General features: G+C 43.6%; 1 protein-coding gene across 3 annotated transcripts in view; it reads left to right on the forward strand.

Moving 5' to 3' along the window:
• Window positions 1–22625, forward strand: part of LOC133557238 (disintegrin and metalloproteinase domain-containing protein 12-like) — a 299103-nt gene that overhangs the window by 192869 nt on the left and 83609 nt on the right. For all 3 annotated transcript variants that reach the window (XR_009807734.1, XM_061907553.1, XM_061907554.1), the window contains 4 exons: window positions 14873–14941; window positions 15020–15091; window positions 15173–15342; window positions 22238–22322. Coding sequence is in view for 2 of the 3 variants with exons in the window: in XM_061907553.1 (XP_061763537.1) it covers window positions 14873–14941; window positions 15020–15091; window positions 15173–15342; window positions 22238–22322 (396 nt within the window). In the remaining variant the exon portion in view is untranslated. The remainder of the gene's footprint in view (window positions 1–14872; window positions 14942–15019; window positions 15092–15172; window positions 15343–22237; window positions 22323–22625) is intronic.

Here is a 22625-nt window from a genome sequence, read left to right on the forward strand (position 1 = left end):
TAATGGTTATTTGCACAAATTTTTTTTTTATCATTTTGAACATCAAATATGTTGTCTTTGTAGCATATTCAACTGAATATGGGTTGAAAATGATTTCTAAATCATTTTATTCTGTTTATATTTACATCTAACACAATTTCCCAACTCATATGGAAACGGGGTTTGTAAACCGCAGGGTTCAAAGCGTCTGGAAAATATTTTTTTTTCATTGGGTTTTCGCTTTTTTTTCTTACATTTTGACCAACAAAACTCGAGGTGTGGGCCGTAAATGCTTCCCCCCCTCCGGGCTGCACTCTGGACTGTTCTAAAACTATAAACCAAAACCAAGTCTGTGGACAACCTCTGGGCTTATTCTGTTCAGAATTTATATAAAAATAAAAAAAATATGAAGGAGGGTCCGGTTCAGCATGCAGCTTCGTGCCCGCTTTGATAAGCCGCCATGTGCCGCCTGGCTTCAGGCTCCAGAGATAAGTGGCATCCTGGCAGAGGGGCTGCTGGACGATGAGTGAGGAGGTAAAAAAAAAAAAAAACCCAAAAAACAAGTCATTTCCTTATCACTTCTTCTATACTTGAAGCACAACGTTGCTGAAAAAGATGTGACGAATATAACACCTGAGAGCTTATTTTTCCCCCTTGTTTCTTTCCGCTTTATTTATTGAGACAAAGCTCTGAGGCGTGAGATCATACACGTCGTCGAAGGCGTCTTCATCTCGTCATCGACACTAAAGAGGATTATTTGGCAAAGAACACGACCCGAGGGTTGAAGAATATTTCCTCCCTAAATTCACTCTTTATTTTTATTGCGGCATCAAGAACAAATTGGATGCATTATTGACTCTGCGGCGACGACGATGGAACGAGCAGCGCTTCGAGGCTCAGGTTCACAAGTTCAGTGGGAGTGAGCGTGGTCGCCGGGGGGGGGTGGGGGGGGGGTGGGGGGGGGGGGCGAGACTCTGGAGCACTCTTCAGTCCTTTCTGGCTTATCTGAGCAGCAGGATGGAGGAGAGAGGCCAGGAGGATCCAGAGAGGATGGAGAGGACCAGGGAGGAGGACCAGGGTGTGCTCCCACAGTCCCATTTAACAAGACAGGAGCTGGGAACTTAGTGTCAATATCTTCCTTTGGTTTTGTTCGTTATTGCAGTACTCCAGTTTTACTGCAGTCCTCAGTCTCCTCTTGGATAAAACGCAAAGAAGTAAGGAGGAGGACACGTTCTCCTCCATTGTGGCTGTTTGTGTCCTCCTTGCTAGAGTGCGCCGTTTTCTTGCTGCCCTCAGTCTCCTCTTGGATAAAATTCAAAGACGTAAGGAGGAGGACACGTTCTCCTCCATTGTTGCTGTTTGTGTCCTCCTTGCTAGAGTGCGCCATTTTCTTGATGCCCTCAGTCTCCTCTTGGATAAAATTCAAAGAAGTAAGGGGGAGGACGCATTAACATCGATAAAGGCTGTTTGTGTCCTCCTTGGTAGAGTGCTCCTTTTTCTTGCTGCCCTCAGTCTCCTCTTGGATAAAACGCAAATAAGTAAGGAGGAGGACACGTTCTCCTCCATTGTTGCTGTTTGTGTCCTCCTTGCTAGAGTGCTCCTTTTTCTTGATGCCCTCAGTCTCCTCTTGGATAAAACGCAAAGAAGTAAGGAGGAGGACACGTTCTCCTCCATTGTTGCTGTTTGTGTCCTCCTTGCTAGAGTGCTGCTTTTTCTTGCTGCCCTCAGTCTCCTCTTGGATAAAACGCAAAGAAGCAAGGAGGAGGACACGTTCTCCTCCATTGTTGCTGTATGTGTCCTCCTTGCTGGAGTCCTCCTTTTTCTTAATGCCCTTAGTCTCCTCTTGGATAAAACGCAAATAAGTAAAGAGGAGGACACGTTCTCCTCCATTGTGGCTGTTTGTGTCCTCCTTGCTAGAGTGCTGCTTTTTCTTGCTGCCCTCAGTCTCCTCTTGGATAAAATTCAAAGAAGTAAGGGGGAGGACGCATTATCGTCGATTAATGCTGTTTGTGTTTTTCTTGCTAGAGTGCTGCTTTTTCTTGATGCCCTCAGTCTCCTCTTGGATAAAACGCAAAGAAGTAAGGAGGAGGACACATTCTCCTCCATTGTTGCTGTTTGTGTCCTCCTTGGTAGAGTGCTCCTTTTTCTTGCTGCCCTCAGTCTCCTCTTGGATAAAACGCAAAGAAGCAAGGAGGAGGACACGTTCTCCTCCATTGTTGCTGTTTGTGTCCTCCTTGCTAGAGTGCTGCTTTTTCTTGCTGCCCTCAGTCTCCTCTTGGATAAAATTCAAAGACGTAAGGAGGAGGACACGTTCTCCTCCATTGTGGCTGTTTGTGTCCTCTTTGCTAGAGTGCTCCCTTTTCTTGCTGCCCTCAGTCTCCTTTTGGATAAAACACAAATAAGTAAATACTGTACACGTAAGAGGACACATTCTCCTCTATCGTGGCTGTTTGTGTCCTCCTTGCTAGAGTGCTCCTTTTTCTTGATGCCCTCAGTCTCCTTTTGGATAAAACGCAAAGAAGTAAGGAGAAGGACACGTTCTCCTCCATTGTGGCTGTTTGTGTCCTCCTTGCTAGAGTGCTCCTTTTTTTGATGCCCTCAGTCTCCTCTTGGATAAAATTCAAAGAAGTAAGGGGGAGGACGCATTATCGTTGATAAATGCTGTTTGTGTTTTCCTTGCTAGAGTGCTGCTTTTTCTTGCTGCCCTCAGTCTCCTTTTGGATAAAACACAAATAAGTAAATACTGTACACGTAAGAGGACACATTCTCCTCTATCGTGGCTGTTTGTGTCCTCCTTGCTAGAGTGCTCCTTTTTCTTGATGCCCTCAGTCTCCTTTTGGATAAAACGCAAATAAGTAAGGAGGAGGACACATTCTCCTCCATTGTTGCTGTTTGTGTCCTCCTTGCTAGAGTGCTCCTTTTACTTGATGCCCTCAGTCTCCTTTTGGATAAAACGCAAATAAGTAAAGAGGAGGACACGTTCTCCTCCATTGTGGCTGTTTGTGTCGTCCTTGCTAGAGTGCTCCTTTTTCTTGCTGCCCTCAGTCTCCTCTGGGATAAAACGCAAAGAAGTAAGGAGGAGGACACGTTCTCCTCCATTGTGGCTGTTTGTGTCCTCCTTGCTAGAGTGCGCCGTTTTCTTGCTGCCCTCAGTCTCCTCTTGGATAAAATTCGAAGAAGTAAGGGGGAGGACACTTTATCCTCCATTAATGCTGTTTGTGTCTTCCTTGGTAGAGTGCTCTTTTTTCTTGCTGCCCTCAGTCTCCTTTTGGATAAAACGCAAAGAAGTAAGGAGGAGGACCCATTCTCCTCCATTGTGGCTGTTTGTGTCCTCCTTGCTAGAGTGCTCCTTTTTCTTGCTGCCCTCAGTCTCCTCTTGAATAAAACGCAAAGAAGTAAGGAGGAGGACACGTTCTCCTCTATTGTTGCTGTTTGTTTCCTCCTTGGTAGAGTGCTCCTTTTTCTTGCTGCCCTCAGTCTCCTCTTGGATAAAACGCTAATAAGTAAGGAGGAGGACACGTTCTCCTCTATTGTTGCTGTTTGTGTCCTCCTTGCTAGAGTGCTCCTTTTACTTGCCGCCCTCAGTCTCCTCTTGGATAAAATTCAAAGACGTAAGGAGGAGGACTCATCCTCCTCCATAGTTGCTGTTTGTGTCCTCCTTGGTAGAGTGTTCCTCCTACGTGCTGCCCTCAATCTCCTGTTGGATAAAATACAAATAAGTAAATACTGTAGACGTAAGAGGACACATTCTCCTCCATTGTGGCTGTTTGTGTCCTCCTTGCTAGAGTGCTCCTTTTTCTTGCCGCCCTCAGTCTCCTCTTGGATAAAACGCAAATAAGTAAGGAGGAGGACACGTTCTCCTCTATTGTTGCTGTTTGTGTCCACCTTGCTAGAGTGCTCCTTTTACTTGCCGCCCTCAGTCTCCTCTTGGATAAAATTCAAAGACGTAAGGAGGAGGACTCATCCTCCTCCATAGTTGCTGTTTGTGTCCTCCTTGGTAGACTGTTCCTCCTACGTGCTGCCCTCAATCTCCTGTTGGATAAAATACAAATAAGTAAATACTGTAGACGTAAGAGGACACATTCTCCTCCATTGTGGCTGTTTGTGTCCTCCTTGCTAGAGTGCGCCGTTTTCTTGCTGCCCTCAGTCTCCTCTTGGATAAAATTCAAAGACGTAAGGAGGAGGACACGTTCTCCTCCATTGTTGCTGTTTGTGTCCTCCTTGCTAGAGTGCTCCTTTTTCTTGATGCCCTCAGTCTCCTCTTGGATAAAATTCAAAGAAGTAAGGGGAGGACTTATTATCCTCCATTAATGCTGTTTGTGTCCTCCTTGGTAGAGTGCTCCTTTTACTTGATGCCCTCAGTCTCCTCTTGAATAAAAGGCAAAGAAGTAAGGAGGAGGACACATTCTCCTCCATTGTTGCTGTTTGTGTCCTCCTTGCTACAGTGCACCTTTTTCTTGCTGCCCTCAGTCTCCTTTTGGATAAAACGCAAAGAAGTAAGGAGAAGGACACGTTCTCCTCCATTGTGGCTGTTTGTGTCCTCCTTGCTAGAGTGCTCCTATTTCTTGATGCCCTCAGTCTCCTCTTGGATAAAACGCAAAGAAGTAAGGAGAAGGACACGTTCTCCTCCATTGTGGCTGTCTGTGTCCTCCTTGCTAGAGTGCTCCTTTTTCTTGCTGCCCTCAGTCTCCTCTTGGATAAAACGCAAAGAAGTAAGGAGGAGGACACGTTCTCCTCCATTGTTGCTGTTTGTGTCCTCCTTGGTAGAGTGCTCCTTTTTCTTGATGCCCTCAGTCTCCTTTTGGATAAAACGCAAATAAGTAAGAAGGAGGACACGTTCTCCTCCATTGTGGCTGTTTGTGTCCTCCTTGCTAGAGTGCGCCGTTTTCTTGATGCCCTCAGTCTCCTCTTGAATAAAAGGCAAAGAAGTAAGGGGAGGACTCATCCTCTTCCATTGTTGCTGTTTGTGTCCTCCTTGGTAGAGTGTTCCTCCTACGTGCTGCCCTCAGTCTCCTGTTGGTTAAAATGCAAATAAGTAAATACTGTGGACGTAAGAGGACACATTCTCCTCCATTGTTGCTCTTTGTGTCCTCCTTGCTAGAGTGCTCCTTTTTCTTGATGCCCTCAGTCTCCTCTTGGATAAAACGCAAAGAATTAAGGAGGAGGACACATTTTCCTCCATCGTTGCTGTTTGTGTCCACCTTGGTAGAGTGCTCCTTTTTCTTGATGCCCTCAGTCTCCTCTTGGATAAAACGCAAATAAGTAAGGAGGACACGTTCTCCTCCATTGTTGCTGTTTGTGTCCTCCTTGCTAGAGTGCTCCTTTTTCTTGCTGCCCTCAGTCTCCTTTTGGATAAAACGCAAAGAAGTAAGGAGGAGGACACATTTTCCTCCATTGTGGCTGTTTGTGTCCTCCTTGGTAGAGTGCTCATTTTTCTTGCTGCCCTCAGTCTCCTCTTGAATAAAAGGCAAAGAAGTAAGGGGAGGACTCATCCTCCTCCATTGTTGCTGTTTGTGTCCTCCTTGCTAGAGTGCTCCTTTTTCTTGATGCCCTCAGTCTCCTCTTGGATAAAACGCAAATAAGTAAGGAGGAGGACACGTTCTCCTCCATTGTTGCTGTGTGTGTCCTCCTTGCTAGAGTGCTCCTTTTTCTTGATGCCCTCAGTCTCCTCTTGGATAAAATTCAAAGACGTAAGGAGGAGGACACGTTCTCCTCCATTGTTGCTGTTTGTGTCCTCCTTGCTAGAGTGCTCCTTTTTCTTGATGCCCTCAGTCTCCTCTTGGATAAAATTCAAAGAAGTAAGGGGAGGACTTATTATCCTCCATTGTTGCTGTTTGTGTCCTCCTTGCTAGAGTGCTCCTTTTTCTTGATGCCCTCAGTCTCCTCTTGGATAAAACGCAAATAAGTAAGGAGGAGGACACGTTCTCCTCCATTGTTGCTGTGTGTGTCTTCCTTTGTAGAGTGCTCCTTTTTCTTGATGCCCTCAGTCTCCTCTTGGATAAAACGCAAAGAAGTAAGGAGGAGGACACATTCTCCTCCATTGTTGCTGTTTGTGTCCTCCTTGGTAGAGTGCTCCTTTTTCTTGCTGCCCTCAGTCTCCTCTGGGATAAAACGCAAAGAAGTAAGGAGGAGGACACGTTCTCCTCCATTGTGGCTGTTTGTGTCCTCCTTGGTAGAGTGCTCCTTTTACTTGATGCCCTCAGTCTCCTCTTGAATAAAAGGCAAAGAAGTAAGGAGGAGGACACATTCTCCTCCATTGTTGCTGTTTGTGTCCTCCTTGCTACAGTGCACCTTTTTCTTGCTGCCCTCAGTCTCCTTTTGGATAAAACGCAAAGAAGTAAGGAGAAGGACACGTTCTCCTCCATTGTGGCTGTTTGTGTCCTCCTTGCTAGAGTGCTCCTATTTCTTGATGCCCTCAGTCTCCTCTTGGATAAAACGCAAAGAAGTAAGGAGAAGGACACGTTCTCCACCATTGTGGCTGTCTGTGTCCTCCTTGCTAGAGTGCTCCTTTTTCTTGCTGCCCTCAGTCTCCTCTTGGATAAAACGCAAAGAAGTAAGGAGGAGGACACGTTCTCCTCCATTGTTGCTGTTTGTGTCCTCCTTGGTAGAGTGCTCCTTTTTCTTGATGCCCTCAGTCTCCTTTTGGATAAAACGCAAATAAGTAAGAAGGAGGACACGTTCTCCTCCATTGTGGCTGTTTGTGTCCTCCTTGCTAGAGTGCGCCGTTTTCTTGATGCCCTCAGTCTCCTCTTGAATAAAAGGCAAAGAAGTAAGGGGAGGACTCATCCTCTTCCATTGTTGCTGTTTGTGTCCTCCTTGGTAGAGTGTTCCTCCTACGTGCTGCCCTCAGTCTCCTGTTGGTTAAAATGCAAATAAGTAAATACTGTGGACGTAAGAGGACACATTCTCCTCCATTGTTGCTCTTTGTGTCCTCCTTGCTAGAGTGCTCCTTTTTCTTGATGCCCTCAGTCTCCTCTTGGATAAAACGCAAAGAATTAAGGAGGAGGACACATTCTCCTCCATCGTTGCTGTTTGTGTCCACCTTGGTAGAGTGCTCCTTTTTCTTGATGCCCTCAGTCTCCTCTTGGATAAAACGCAAATAAGTAAGGAGGACACGTTCTCCTCCATTGTTGCTGTTTGTGTCCTCCTTGCTAGAGTGCTCCTTTTTCTTGCTGCCCTCAGTCTCCTTTTGGATAAAACGCAAAGAAGTAAGGAGGAGGACACATTTTCCTCCATTGTGGCTGTTTGTGTCCTCCTTGGTAGAGTGCTCATTTTTCTTGCTGCCCTCAGTCTCCTCTTGAATAAAAGGCAAAGAAGTAAGGGGAGGACTCATCCTCCTCCATTGTTGCTGTTTGTGTCCTCCTTGCTAGAGTGCTCCTTTTTCTTGATGCCCTCAGTCTCCTCTTGGATAAAACGCAAATAAGTAAGGAGGAGGACACGTTCTCCTCCATTGTTGCTGTGTGTGTCCTCCTTGCTAGAGTGCTCCTTTTTCTTGATGCCCTCAGTCTCCTCTTGGATAAAATTCAAAGACGTAAGGAGGAGGACACGTTCTCCTCCATTGTTGCTGTTTGTGTCCTCCTTGCTAGAGTGCTCCTTTTTCTTGATGCCCTCAGTCTCCTCTTGGATAAAATTCAAAGAAGTAAGGGGAGGACTTATTATCCTCCATTGTTGCTGTTTGTGTCCTCCTTGCTAGAGTGCTCCTTTTTCTTGATGCCCTCAGTCTCCTCTTGGATAAAACGCAAATAAGTAAGGAGGAGGACACGTTCTCCTCCATTGTTGCTGTGTGTGTCTTCCTTTGTAGAGTGCTCCTTTTTCTTGATGCCCTCAGTCTCCTCTTGGATAAAACGCAAAGAAGTAAGGAGGAGGACACATTCTCCTCCATTGTTGCTGTTTGTGTCCTCCTTGGTAGAGTGCTCCTTTTTCTTGCTGCCCTCAGTCTCCTCTGGGATAAAACGCAAAGAAGTAAGGAGGAGGACACGTTCTCCTCCATTGTGGCTGTTTGTGTCCTCCTTGGTAGAGTGCTCCTTTTACTTGATGCCCTCAGTCTCCTCTTGAATAAAAGGCAAAGAAGTAAGGAGGAGGACACATTCTCCTCCATTGTTGCTGTTTGTGTCCTCCTTGCTACAGTGCACCTTTTTCTTGCTGCCCTCAGTCTCCTTTTGGATAAAACGCAAAGAAGTAAGGAGAAGGACACGTTCTCCTCCATTGTGGCTGTTTGTGTCCTCCTTGCTAGAGTGCTCCTATTTCTTGATGCCCTCAGTCTCCTCTTGGATAAAACGCAAAGAAGTAAGGAGAAGGACACGTTCTCCACCATTGTGGCTGTCTGTGTCCTCCTTGCTAGAGTGCTCCTTTTTCTTGCTGCCCTCAGTCTCCTCTTGGATAAAACGCAAAGAAGTAAGGAGGAGGACACGTTCTCCTCCATTGTTGCTGTTTGTGTCCTCCTTGGTAGAGTGCTCCTTTTTCTTGATGCCCTCAGTCTCCTTTTGGATAAAACGCAAATAAGTAAGAAGGAGGACACGTTCTCCTCCATTGTGGCTGTTTGTGTCCTCCTTGCTAGAGTGCGCCGTTTTCTTGATGCCCTCAGTCTCCTCTTGAATAAAAGGCAAAGAAGTAAGGGGAGGACTCATCCTCTTCCATTGTTGCTGTTTGTGTCCTCCTTGGTAGAGTGTTCCTCCTACGTGCTGCCCTCAGTCTCCTGTTGGTTAAAATGCAAATAAGTAAATACTGTGGACGTAAGAGGACACATTCTCCTCCATTGTTGCTCTTTGTGTCCTCCTTGCTAGAGTGCTCCTTTTTCTTGATGCCCTCAGTCTCCTCTTGGATAAAACGCAAAGAATTAAGGAGGAGGACACATTCTCCTCCATCGTTGCTGTTTGTGTCCACCTTGGTAGAGTGCTCCTTTTTCTTGATGCCCTCAGTCTCCTCTTGGATAAAACGCAAATAAGTAAGGAGGACACGTTCTCCTCCATTGTTGCTGTTTGTGTCCTCCTTGCTAGAGTGCTCCTTTTTCTTGCTGCCCTCAGTCTCCTTTTGGATAAAACGCAAAGAAGTAAGGAGGAGGACACATTTTCCTCCATTGTGGCTGTTTGTGTCCTCCTTGGTAGAGTGCTCATTTTTCTTGCTGCCCTCAGTCTCCTCTTGAATAAAAGGCAAAGAAGTAAGGGGAGGACTCATCCTCCTCCATTGTTGCTGTTTGTGTCCTCCTTGCCAGAGTGCTCCTTTTTCTTGATGCCCTCAGTCTCCTCTTGGATAAAACGCAAATAAGTAAGGGGAAGGACGCATCCTCTTCCATTGTTGCTGTTTGTGTCCTCCTTGCTAGAGTACTCCCTATGCTTGCTGCCCTCAGTCTCCTGTTGGATAAAACGCAAAGAAGTAAATACAGTAGACGTAGGAGGACACGTTCTCCTCCATTGTTGCTGTTTGTGTCCTTGCTAGAGTGCGCCGTTTTCTTGATGCCCTCAGTCTCCTCTTGAATAAAAGGCAAAGAAGTAAGAGGAGGACTCATCCTCCTCCATTGTTGCTGTTTGTGTCCTCCTTGGTAGAGTGCTCCTTTTACTTGCTGCCCTCAGTCTCCTCTTGGATAAAACGCAAAGAAGTAAGGAGGAGGACACGTTCTCCTCCATTGTTGCTGTTTGTGTCCTCCTTGCTAGAGTGCTCCTTTTTCTTGCTGCCCTCAGTCTCCTTTTGGATAAAACACAAATAAGTAAAGAGGAGGACACGTTCTCCATTGTCGCTGTTTGTGTCCTCTTTGCTAGAGTGCTCCTTTTTGTTGATGCCCTCAGTCTCCTCTTGGATAAAACACAAATAAGTAAGGAGGAGGACACGTTCTCCTCCATTGTTGCTGTTTGTGTCCTCCTTGCTAGAGTGCACCGTTTTCTTGATGCCCTCAGTCTCCTCTTGAATAAAAGGCAAAGAAATAAGGGGAGGACTCATCCTCCTCCATTGTTGCTGTTTGTGTCCTCCTTGGAAGTGTTCCTCCTATGTGCTGCCCTCAGTCTCCTGTTGGTTAAAATGCAAATAAGTAAATACTGTGGACGTAAGAGGACACATTCTCCTCCATTGTTGCTGTTTGTGTCCTCTTTGCTAGAGTGCTCCTTTTTCTTGCTGCCCTCAGTCTCCTCTTGGATAAAACGCAAAGAAGTAAGGAGGAGGACAAGTTCTCCTCCATTGTGGCTGTTTGTGTCCTCCTTGCTAGAGTGCTCCTTTTTCTTGCTGCCCTCAGTCTCCTTTTGGATAAAATGCAAAGAAGTAAGGAGGAGGACACATTTTCCTCCATTGTTGCTGTTTGTGTCCTCCTTGGTAGAGTGCTCCTTTTTCTTGATGCCCTCAGTCTCCTTTTGGATAAAACACAAATAGGTAAAGAGGAGGACACGTTCTCCTCCATTGTAGCTGTTTGCGTCCTCCTTGCTAGAGTGCGCCGTTTTCTTAATGCCCTCAGTCTCCTCTTGGATAAAACTCAAAGAAGGAAGGAGGAGGACACATTCTCCTCCATTGTTGCTGTTTGTGTCCTCCTTGGTAGAGTGCTTCTTTTTCTGGCTGCCCTCAGTCTCCTCTTGGATAAAATTCAAAGAAGTAAGGGGGAGGACGCATTATCGTCGATAAATGCTGTTTGTGTTTTTCTTGCTAGAGTGCTGCTTTTTCTTGATGCCCTCAGTCTCCTCTTGGATAAAACGCAAATAAGTAAGGAGGAGGACACATTTTCCTCCATTGTTGCTGTATGTGTCCTCCTTGGTAGAGTGCTCCTTTTTCTTGATGCCCTCAGTCTCCTTTTGGATAAAACGCAAAGAAGTAAGGAGGAGGACACATTTTCCTCCATTGTGGCTGTTTGTGTCCTCCTTGCTGGAGTGCTCCTTTTTCTTGCTGCCCTTAGTCTCCTCTTGGATAAAACGCAAAGAAGTAAGGAGGAGGACACATTCTCCTCCATTGTTGCTGTGTGTGTCCTCCTTGCTAGAGTGCCCCTTTTTCTTGCTGCCCTCGGTCTCCTCTTGGATAAAAATTTAGCAAACTACTGCAAAAATAGTCGAGCAGTGGTTCTCAAACTTTTTTCATCAGGTACCAACTCAAAAAAATTCTTGCTTTTTGTTTTTTATTTGCCACAGTGCGCCATTTTCTTGCAACCCACAGTCTCCTTTTGGATAAAACGTTGAGGTATAAATACAGGAGATGTAGAAGGAGACATTCCCCTCCATTTGTTGCTTTTTATTTTTCCAAGTCTCCTCTTGGGAAAAAAATACAGAGAAGTAATGTAAATAGGGAGTACCCTTGTTCTCGCGACATGTCGTTAGTGTGCTCAACGTTTGCAGAGGTCGCAAAAAAAAAAAAGCCAGCAAAAGCGGTTTTATTTTAAAGTGTACCACCTCACTGACCAAACATTCTACCTATGTCGCGGCTACACACTCAGCGTGTGCAAACCGAGCTTGACGTGCAGATGAAGTCGTTTCCAGACAAGTGCTTCTGCCCGTGCGAGCGTCACCGGAGCAGCTGGCGCCGTGGCGACGAGCCAACCTCATCGCCTCCGCAGAAGCTTGTTCCCAAAAAGATCATTTTGATGTTTTTACCAACGTTGTGCAGCGTCCACATAGGGATGGTTGCACAGCCCGGTAGATTTTTTTTGGGCGCCAACCAAATCCCGCCAGTCGCACGTGAAATCCAACATTGCTATGTTTTGGGTCTTAAGTTTGTTTTTATTATTGAAATGATGGAATAACCCTGTTCGATAACTGCTCACTGTAGGGTTGTACAGTTTACCGCGGGGGTGCCCATTACGTCGATCGCGAGCTACCAGTCGACCGCGGGGGGTGTGTCAGTCGATCTCCAGCCAGGCTTTTTTAAAAAATAGACCTAAAAATGAGTGATCATCAATCTTCACCAAGACGTCACTTAAATGACATTCACGGTACCGGAGGGTCTTGTGAGATGACGCTGGCTGCTGCAAGATCATTATTATGAAAATATGACCGAGAGGAAGGCGAGAAACACTTTTTATTTCAACAGACTCTTCCGTCAAAACTCTAAAGGCCGACTGCACATTTCCTATCTTCACAATAAAAGCCCTGCTTCATGCTGCCTGCGCTAACTAAATACAGAGTCTCGGAAAACTGGCGTGCACAAGCGATCCCTCAGAAAGAGACTCTTATTTTGTTGGCGCAGGCAGCATGAAGCAGGGCTTTTATTGTGAAGATAGGAAATGTGCAGTCGGCCTTTAGAGTTTTGACGGAAGGGACGGCGCGAGAGTCTGTTGAAATAAAAAGTGTTTCTCGCCTTCCTCTTTGTCATTTTTTCATAATAATGAACTGGCAGCAGCCAGCGTCATCTCACAAGACCCTCGGGTGCCGTGAATGTCAATCAAGCAAGCTACGGAATTTGCCGCCAATGTTTTTCTTGAAAAGTGTATGGAAGCTGAATGAATGAGATGCCAAAAACCAACCACTTTCATGTGGTATTGTACAGAAAGGACAACTTTTTTTCTCCTCCATTTGAAAATGTGGGCGTTATCATCATTACTGTCTGATTCCAATCAATGCAAGTCATCAGAATCAGGTAATACACCAACTTATATTCTTGTCTTTGTGAAAGAAAGACATCTATATGTGTTACACATGCTTGTATTATCATTAAACACATTGAACTTGTTTACAAAAATGTCTCTTTCATAAATTAATAAATATAAATGATATATATAAATGAGGTAGATCCCCTCGAGTTGGTCAATTGAAAAGTAGCTCGCCTGCAGAAAAAGTGTGGGCACCCCTGCTTTACCGGTATTAGTATAGTACCGCGGTACTAATAAATCATATTCGGTACTATACCGCCTCTAAAAAGTACCGGTCCCCTGCACCCCCGTCGTCATCACGTCGTGTCATTGCTGGTTGACAAGCAGACGAGCATGTTCGGCAGCGCACAATCACAGAGTACTCGCAAGCAGACACGATGTGTAGACAGAAAAGGAAGAACGGACGCGTTTTGGCTTAAAAAGTAACGATCAAGGTGAAGTTATAACACTGAAACGCCCACCGGAAGAGGTGTGTGACTGTCTCAAGCCGTCGTGCGGGTTCAATGGCCCACCAAACCTGGACATCTTTGCGAGCAGGTGTAGACTTCTTTATTTATGCCAATAAGAAACTTCTTCATGTCATGTTTACAGTTCCATGCCAATGAAGTTTTTGTTTATTGTTCATAGTTTATGCCATTGTGCAAGTTTCGTTTCCTTAGTCAGTTTGGTACTTCCGCCCTTGTGCGCGTTTTTTGTTTGTTACGTTTTTTTTAGTAGTTATAGTGTTCAAATAAAAGATGTACTTACATTCACGCCTTGCCCGCGCCAACTTTCCTTTGCCTTCTGGAAAAACAAACCCCAAAGTCCACTTCAATCGCTTTGCAGCTCGGGAAAACAATCCACGCCCAAGTCCTAGTCTTGACAGGGTTATACTTGTGTAGTGCTTTTCTACCTACTCAAAGGGCTTTGACACTATTTCCACATTACTATGGATTGAACTTTCACAATATCATGTTAGACCCCTTCGAAATCCATTGCTTTCGGTCCCCTGGGTTCTCATAGTCAGCATTGTCACTGGCGTCCCACTGGGTGTGAGTTCTCCTTGCCCACTGGCTTCCTGTGCACTTAAGATGTGACTTTAAGGTTTTACTACTTACGTATAAAATACTACACGGTCTAGCTCCAGCCTATCTTGCCGATTGTATTGTACCATATGTCCCGGCAAGAAATCTGCGTTCAAAAGACTCCGGGTTATTAGTGATTCCTAGAGCCCAAAAAGAGTCTGCGGGCTATAGAGCGTTTTCCGTTCGGGCTCCAGTACTCTGGAATGCCCTCCCGGTAACAGTTCGAGATGCTACCTCAGTAGAAGCATTTAAGTCTCACCTTAAAACTCATCTGTATACTCTAGCCTTTAAATAGACCTCCTTTTTAGACCAGTTGATCTGCCGCTTCTTTTCTTTCTCCTATGTCCCCCCCTCCCTTGTGGAGGGGGTCCGGTCCGATGACCATGGATGAAGTACTGGCTGTCCAGAGTCGAGACCCAGGATGGACCGCTCGTCGGGACCCAGGATGGACCGCTCGCCTGTATCGGTTGGGGACATCTCTACGCTGCTGATCCGCCTCCGCTTGAGATGGTTTCCTGTGGACGGGACTCTCGCTGCTGTCTTGGATCCGCTTGAACTGAACTCTCGCGGCTGTGTTGGAGCCACTATGGATTGAACTTTCACAGTATCATGTTAGACCCGCTCGACATCCATTGCTTTCGGTCCCCTAGAGGGGGGGGGGGGTTGCCCACATCTGAGGTCCTCTCCAAGGTTTCTCATAGTCAGCATTGTCACTGGCGTCCCACTGGATGTGAATTCTCCCTGCCCACTGGGTGTGAGTTTTCCTTGCCCTTTTGTGGGTTCTTCCGAGGATGTTGTAGTCGTATTGGTTTGTGCAGTCCTTTGAGACATTTGTGATTTAGGGCTATATAAATAAACATTGATTGATTGATTGATTGATTGATTGATTGATTGATTGATTGATTGATTGATTGACCCGTTCATTCACACACTAATGGCGGGAGCTGCCATGCAAGGCCCTAACCACGACCCATCAGGAGCAAGGGTGAAGTGTCGACGTGACTAGGTTGGTAGAAGCTGGGGATCGAACCAGGAACCCTTAGATTCCTGGCACTGTCCACTCTCCCAACCGCGCCACGCCGTCCCAAGGCCTCGGTGAGAAACGGGTATCAATTCCCAAGTATCGGTTCAAAGGCGAAAGGTACCCTACCCTACGTTCTCGGGTGTTCTGCTTGTATGCAGTTTTTTCTGTGCTGTAATTTCGCTTTAAATCCGCTACACGCCCGGTTTCTGACGTCTCGTTTTCTCTTCCTTCTTCTCGTCCCCGCGCTTGTAGCAAAGGCGCCACGCCCAGGCGACCACCACCAAGTACGTGGAGCTCATCATCGTGGCCGACAACCGAGAGGTAAGCGCCACGCAGGAAGTCCTTCCCTCTGGAAACGTCGGAACAACCCTTTCTCTCCTTTTCTCTCCCGCCGCCAAGTTCCAGAAGCACGGCAAGGACGTGGAGAAGGTCAAGCAGCGTCTGGCGGAGATCGCCAATTACGTGGACAAGGTAACAATGGCATCAACGAGAGTCTCTGGAGAACCCAGGATGATTGAGGTTTGAAGGAATCCATCCTGCTCTACGCATCAGTTCTACAGGGCTCTCAACATCCGGGTGGCGCTGGTGGGCCTGGAAGTGTGGAGCGACGTGGACAAGTGTCCCATCACCCAGGACCCTTTCACCACGCTGCACGAGTTCCTGGACTGGAGGAAAGTCAAGCTGCTGCCTCTGAAGCCGCATGACAACGCTCAGCTCATCAGGTATCGTTTTTTTAATGGCCACTTGTTTGGTTGTTTTGCCGGTTGGAGCAAATCTGGATTAAAAAAAATGCGATAACCAATAAAATCGAGTGCCACAATAAATAAACAAAAGGCGAGTGCCCCTTAAAAAAAGGCATTGAAGCTTGGGGATGGCTATGGAAAACAAAACTAAAACTGAACTGGCTACAAAGTAAACAAAAACAGACTGCTGGATGACAGCAAAGACTTACAGCGTGAGGAGCGGACGGCGTCCACAAAGTACATCCGTACTTGACAATCAACAATTTCCGCACCAAGAAGGTTGAAAATCACTGCTAAAGAGCACATGTGTCAAAGTCAAGGCATGGATGATCTATGGCAGTGGTCCCCAACCTTTTTGTACCTGCGGACCGGTCAACGCTTCATAATTTGTCCCGCGGCCCGGTGGGGTGGGGGGAAATCCTTTTATTTATTTATTCATTTATTTACTTTTTCTTTGTCAAAAAAGGGAAGTTTTTGTGTTTGGTGCACTTATTGTAAGTGTATATTGTGTTTTTTATGTTGATTTAATTTAAAAAAAATATTATTTTTTTAAAATAAAAATTAATAAAAAATTCTTCATCGGCCCGGTACTGATCGGATCACTGATCTATGGCCCCGGAATGATCTTTGATTAGTATTAGAATCGGCCCGCAGGCCACATTTATTTTGCACGCACCAATACTCCATCAGTGTTGGCGCTAGGAATTTTCGAAACGGGGTCCCGGGGACCCCATCAAGTCCTAAAAATGGGGTCCCACAGTGAATTTTTGGGGTCCCACTGTTTTTTAAGCAATGATAAATATATGCATTATCCTATTATACCTCACATTCTATGTTGTGTTTTGGGAAAATGTTGTCACAAATGTTACTTAAATCATAAAAAAAAAAAAAAAATTGAAACGGGGTCCCGGAGACCCCATCAAGTCCTAAAAATGCGGTCCCACAGTGAATTTTTGGGGTCCCACTGTTTTCTAAGCAATGATGTATGCATTATCCTGTTATATCTCACATTCTATGTTGTGTTTTGGGAAAATGTTGTCACAAATGTTACTTAAATCATAAAAAAAAAAATGTTTTCGAAACGGGGTCCCAGGGACCCCATCAAGTCCTAAAAATGGGGTCCCACAGGGAATTTTTGGGGTCCCACTGTTTTTTAAGCAATTATAAATATATGCATTATCCTGTTATACCTCACATTCAATGTTGTTTTTTTGGGAAAATGTTGTCACAAATGTTACTTAAATCATTAAAAAAAAAAAAAAATCGAAACGGGGTCCCGGAGACCCCATCAAGTCCTAAAAATGGGGTCCCACAGTGAATATTTGGGGTCCTACTTTTTTTTAAGCAATAATGTATGCATTATCCTGTTATATCTCACATTCAATGTTGTTTTTTTGGAAAAATGTTGTCACAAATGTTACCTAAATCATTAAAAAAAAAAAAAAAAAAACGAAACGGGGTCCCGGGGACCCCATCAAGTCCTAAAAATGGGGTCCCACCGTGAATTTTTGGGGTCCCACTGTTTTTTAAGCAATGATAAATATATGCATTATCCTGTTATACCTCACATTCTATGTTGTGTTTTGGGAAAATGTTGTCACAAATGTTACTTAAATCATAAAAAAAAAAATGTTTTCGAAACGGGGTCCCAGGGACCCCATCAAGTCCTAAAAATGGGGTCCCACAGTGAATTTTTGGGGTCCCACTGTTTTTTAAGCAATTATAAATATATGCATTATCCTGTTATACCTCACATTCAATGTTGTTTTTTTGGGAAAATGTTGTCACAAATGTTACTTAAATCATTAAAAAAAAAAAAAAATCGAAACGGGGTCCCAGAGACCCCATCAAGTCCTAAAAATGGGCTCCCACAGTGAATTTTTGGAGTCCCACTTTTTTTTAAGCAATGATGTATGCATTATCCTGTTATATCTCACATTCAATGTTGTTTTTTTGGAAAAATGTTGTCACAAATGTTACTTAAATCATTAAAAAAAAAAAAAAATCGAAACGGGGTCCCGGGGACCCCATCAAGTCCTAAAAATGGGATCCCACAGTGAATTTTTGGGGTCCCACTGTTTTTTAAGCAATGATGTATGCATTATCCTGTTATATCTCACATTCTATGTTGTTTTTTTGGAAAAATGTTGTCACAAATGTTACTTAAATCATAAAAAAAAAAATGTTTTCGAAACGGGGTCCCGAAAATGGATGGATGGATGGATGGGTCCCGGGGACCCCATCAAGTCTTAAAAATGGGGTCCCGCAGTGAATTTTTGGGGTCCCACTGTTTTTTAAGCAATTATAAATATATGCATTATCCTGTTATACCTCACATTCTATGTTGTGTTTTGGGAAAATGTTGTCACAAATGTTACTTAAATCATTTAAAAAAAAAAATATTCGAAACGGGGTCCCGGAGACCCCATCAAGTCCTAAAAATGGGGTCCCACAGTGAATTTTTGGGGTCCTACTTTTTTTTAAGCAATAATGTATGCATTATCCTGTTATATCTCACATTCAATGTTGTTTTTTTGGAAAAATGTTGTCACAAATGTTACCTAAATCATTAAAAAAAAAAAAAATCGAAACGGGGTCCCGGGGACCCCATCAAGTCCTAAAAATGGGGTCCCACAGTGAATTTTTGGGGTCCCACTGTTTTTTAAGCAATTATAAATGTATGCATTATCCTGTTATACCTCACATTCTATGTTGTGTTTTGGGAAAATGTTGTCACAAATGTTACTTAAATCATTAAAAAAAAAATTCAAAACGGGGTCCCGGGGACCCCATCAAGTCCTAAAAATGGGCTCCCACAGTGAATTTTTGGGGTCCCACTGTTTTTTAAGCAATGATAAATATATGCATTATCCTGTTATATCTCACATTCTATGTTGTGTTTTGGAAAAATGTTGTCACAAATGTTACTTAAATCATAAAAAAAAAAAAAAAATCGAAACGGGGTCCCGGGGACCCCATCAAGTCCTAAAAATGGGCTCCCACAGTGATTTTTTTGGGGTCCCACTGTTTTCTAAGCAATGATGTATGCATTATCCTGTTATATCTCACATTCTATGTTGTGTTTTGGGAAAATGTTGTCACAAATGTTACTTAAATCATAAAAAAAAAAATGTTTTCGAAACGGGGTCCCAGGGACCCCATCAAGTCCTAAAAATGGGCTCCCACGGTGAATTTTTGGGGTCCCACTGTTTTTTAAGCAATGATAAATATATGCATTTTCCTGTTATATCTCACATTCTATGTTGTGTTTTGGGAAAATGTTGTCACAAATGTTACTTAAATCATTTAAAAAAAAATGTTTTCGAAACGGGGTCCCAGGGACCCCATCAAGTCCTAAAAATGGGCTCCCACAGTGAATTTTTGGGGTCCCACTTTTTTTTAAGCAATGATGTATGCATTATCCTGTTATATCTCACATTCTATGTTGTGTTTTGGGAAAATGTTGTTACAAATGTTACTTAAATCATAAAAAAAAAAAAAAATAGTACAAAAGAAAAAAATTATACTTATGTAAATGTATTCAGTTATAAACATTCATTCACTTTCTTCTTTCCTTCATGGATCTAAACCTTAACCTGTTTTGTTTTTTATATATATTTTTAAGTTAAGTTAAATTACCCATGATTGCCACACACACACACTAGGTGTGGTAAAATTATTCCCTGCATTTGACCCATCACCCTTGATCACCCCCTGGGGAGGTGAGGGGAGCAGTGAGCAGCAGCGGGGGCCCCGCCCGGGAAATATTGTAATATTTTCACACTGTGTTTGTTCTGTTTTTGGCCAAAGTAAGACAAAGAAAACAATTTGAAGTTGTCTTTATTTTTTTGGTTTTAATGCCAAGATTTTAATAGTCCTTCTCACTCCGGCGCTTACCAAAGGCCTGCGCTTATAAATATGAGTGTGATGTAAGGATACCATCATGAAAAGCACATTTACTAAAAAAAAAACATTATTATTATCTTACTTTGACTTATAAATGAAGTCCAAGCGCAGCTCCTTCTGATCAAAAGCATCGATAACTTGTTTATAGAAGTCTTCCTTATCTTTCTTCAGTTTTAAAAGTCTCTCTGTCTCGATGGAGATCTTCCTTTATTAGCTCCTGCTTCGATTGAAAGTCCAATTTAGAAAACGGTTTTATTTTAGATATGTAATCCTCCATGTTAAAGGTGCAAGCGAGAGGAAAAAAAATTCTTGCTGCTTGTTGTCACTTCTTCTGCAGCCGAGTAGTCGCAAGAAGGATCACTAGCGCCCTCTACCACCAGGAGGCGGGAGTCATTTAATGACTCGTATTTGACACACGCAGCTACGGTATATGAATAAAACATAGCTGCTTACTGTTCTTTTTAGCATATTCAATAGCTTGGACCTTAAATCCTACTGAATAGCTCTTAATCTTCTTCCCTTTATGCGATTTCAAATGATTGAAATCAGCCTCCTCCATTTTGAAAATGATGACAGGGGAAGTGTCACTCATGACGTGACGAGTTTGACCCGGTGGAAATTCTAGACATGCGCTAATAAAAATAATATGTCCTTTTTTTTTTTTCTTTTCCTTTTTTTTTCATTTCATTTCATTTTTATTTATCTCATTCATTGATGTGAATTTAGAACGATACATAATTATATCACAATTATACAATTTAAATTCACACAATTCCTGAGAAGGAGCAGGATGAAGAAAATCTTATAATTTCCTGCCCCCTTTGACATAGTACATCATCTTACTTCATGAATATAATTTAAGCCGACACATATATCCAAATGTAATGAAACAATCAAAAACAAAAAACACAAGAAAAACACAAGTGCAAAACGTCATAAAGTATAAACCAAACCAAGAAAATAATAGTAATAATATACACCTCACGGAATGATACAGAGAAAATACAAAACCAGACAAAAAATAAGTAAATTAATAAATAAAAAGCAAAATGTAAACACTTATGGCTGTCCATATGATCTTATTGTTCTATCTTTATATATTTTTTTCTATGGGAATATATTTTTACTGTTTTTTATTTTGTTGTAAAGAGAATTCCACAATTTTACCCCCACCACTGATGTACACATTTCTTTTAAAGTTGTCCTTGAATATTGTTGTTTGAAATGAACTTTTCTTCTATGCTCTGTATTCTCAAAAGTGATGACAAACATTTTTTTGTAAATTTGCTGGTAATATTTTACTTCTAGCCTTAAACATGACACACAATGTCTGTAGCTTTACTAGCTCCTGTAATTCCAATAGTCCAGAGTTTCTTTTTCTTTGTCATCAATCAATCAATCAATCAATCAATGTTTACTTATACAGCCCTAAATCACTAGTGTCTCAAAGGGCTGCACAAACCACTACCACATCCTCGGTAGGCCCACATAAGGGCAAGGAAAACTCACACCCAGTGGGACGTCGGTGACAATGATGACTATGAGAACCTTGGAGAGGAGGAAAGCAATGGATGTCGAGCGGGTCCAACATGATACTGTGAAAGTTCAATCCATAATGGATCCAACACAGTAGCGAGAGTCCAGTCCAAAGCGGATCCAACACAGCAGCGAGAGTCCCGTTCACAGCGGAGCCAGCAGGAAACCATCCCAAGCGGAGGCGGATCAGCAGCGCAGAGATGTCCCCAGCCGATACACAGGCGAGCAGTACATGGCCACCGGATCGGACCGGACCCCCTCCACAAGGGAGTGTGGGACATAGGATAAAAAGAAAAGAAGCGGCAGATCAACTGGTCTAAAAAGGGAGTCTATTTAAAGGCTAGAGTTTACAAATGAGTTTTAAGGTGAGACTTAAATGCTTCTACTGAGGTGGCATCTCGAACTGTTACCGGGAGGGCATTCCAGAGTACTGGAGCCCGAAATGAAAACGCTCTATAGCCCGCAGACTTTTTTTGGGCTTTGGGAATCACTAATAAGCCGGAGTCCTTTGAAGGCAGATTTCTTGCCGGGACATATGGTACAATACAATCGGCAAGATAGGATGGAGCTAGACCGTGTAGTATTTTATACGTAAGTAGTAAAACCTTAAAGTCACATCTTAAGTGCACAGGAAGCCAGTGCAGGTGAGCCAGTACAGGCGTAATGTGATCAAACTTTCTTGTTCTTGTCAAAAGTCTAGCGGCCGCATTTTGTACCAACTGTAATCTTTTAATGCTAGACATGGGGAGACCCGAAAATAATACGTTACAGTAGTCGAGGCGAGACGTAACAAACGCATGGATAATGATCTCGGCGTCTTTAGTGGACAGAATGGAGCGAATTTTAGCGATATTACGGAGATGAAAGAAGGCCGTTTTAGTAACGCTTTTAATGTGTGCCTCAAAGGAGAGAGTTGGGTCGAAGATAATACCCAGATTCTTTACCGTGTCGCCCTGTTTAATTGTTTGGTTGTCAAATGTTAAAGTTGTATTATTAAATAGAGTTTGGTGTCTAGCAGGACCGATAATCAGCATTTCCGTTTTTTTGGCGTTGAGTTGCAAAAAGTTAGCAGACATCGATTGTTTAATTTCATTAAGACACGCCTCCAGCTGACTACAAGTTTTTGTCATGGAAAAGGGAGGTTTGTGTGGTTGGTGCACTAATTGTAAGTGTATATTGTGTTTTTTATGTTGATTTAATAAAAATAAAAAAAATATTATTATTATTATTTATTTTTTTTTTTTTAATAAAAGATTCTTCTGCGGCCCGGTACTAATCGGGCCACGGCCCGGTATTGGGCCGCGGCCCGGTGGTTGGGGACCACTGTGCTACAGGACAAACAAACAAACAAGGCGCCTGTCTTAGCTTTTAAGACTAATGCAGGTGTTTGTTTTTTTTAATGAGGTGCATACTTTTTTTTTCCCTCCTTTAGTGGGGTCTACTTCCAGGGTACCACCATCGGCATGGCGCCCATCATGAGCATGTGCACGGCGGAGCAGTCTGGAGGAATCGTCATGGTAATTATGGCATCCATTATGGAGCTGTTTGCTCCTTTTTAGTGCTGCAGTTAAGTGGATTTATTTGTGTGTGTGTGTGTGTGACAAGCCTCGTTATTTTATGTACTCTTTTTGGCTCCAGATTGGTTGAAGCAGGTGTTGGAGTTTTACAACTTCTTTCCAAATGTTTCCATGTAGTCCTCATCACAGATGGCACCGAAATGGGCGGAGTCATGACGAGCGTACCTTTTCAAGTCTTTTGTTCTTGTTTTGAGCGCGCTCGCAGCCAATTTACTCCCAACATTCGACTCCTGGTGTTTACAG

The sequence above is a fragment of the Nerophis ophidion genome, linkage group LG08 (genome assembly GCF_033978795.1).
Source record: "Nerophis ophidion isolate RoL-2023_Sa linkage group LG08, RoL_Noph_v1.0, whole genome shotgun sequence".
Classification (NCBI taxonomy): Eukaryota; Metazoa; Chordata; class Actinopteri; order Syngnathiformes; family Syngnathidae; genus Nerophis; species Nerophis ophidion.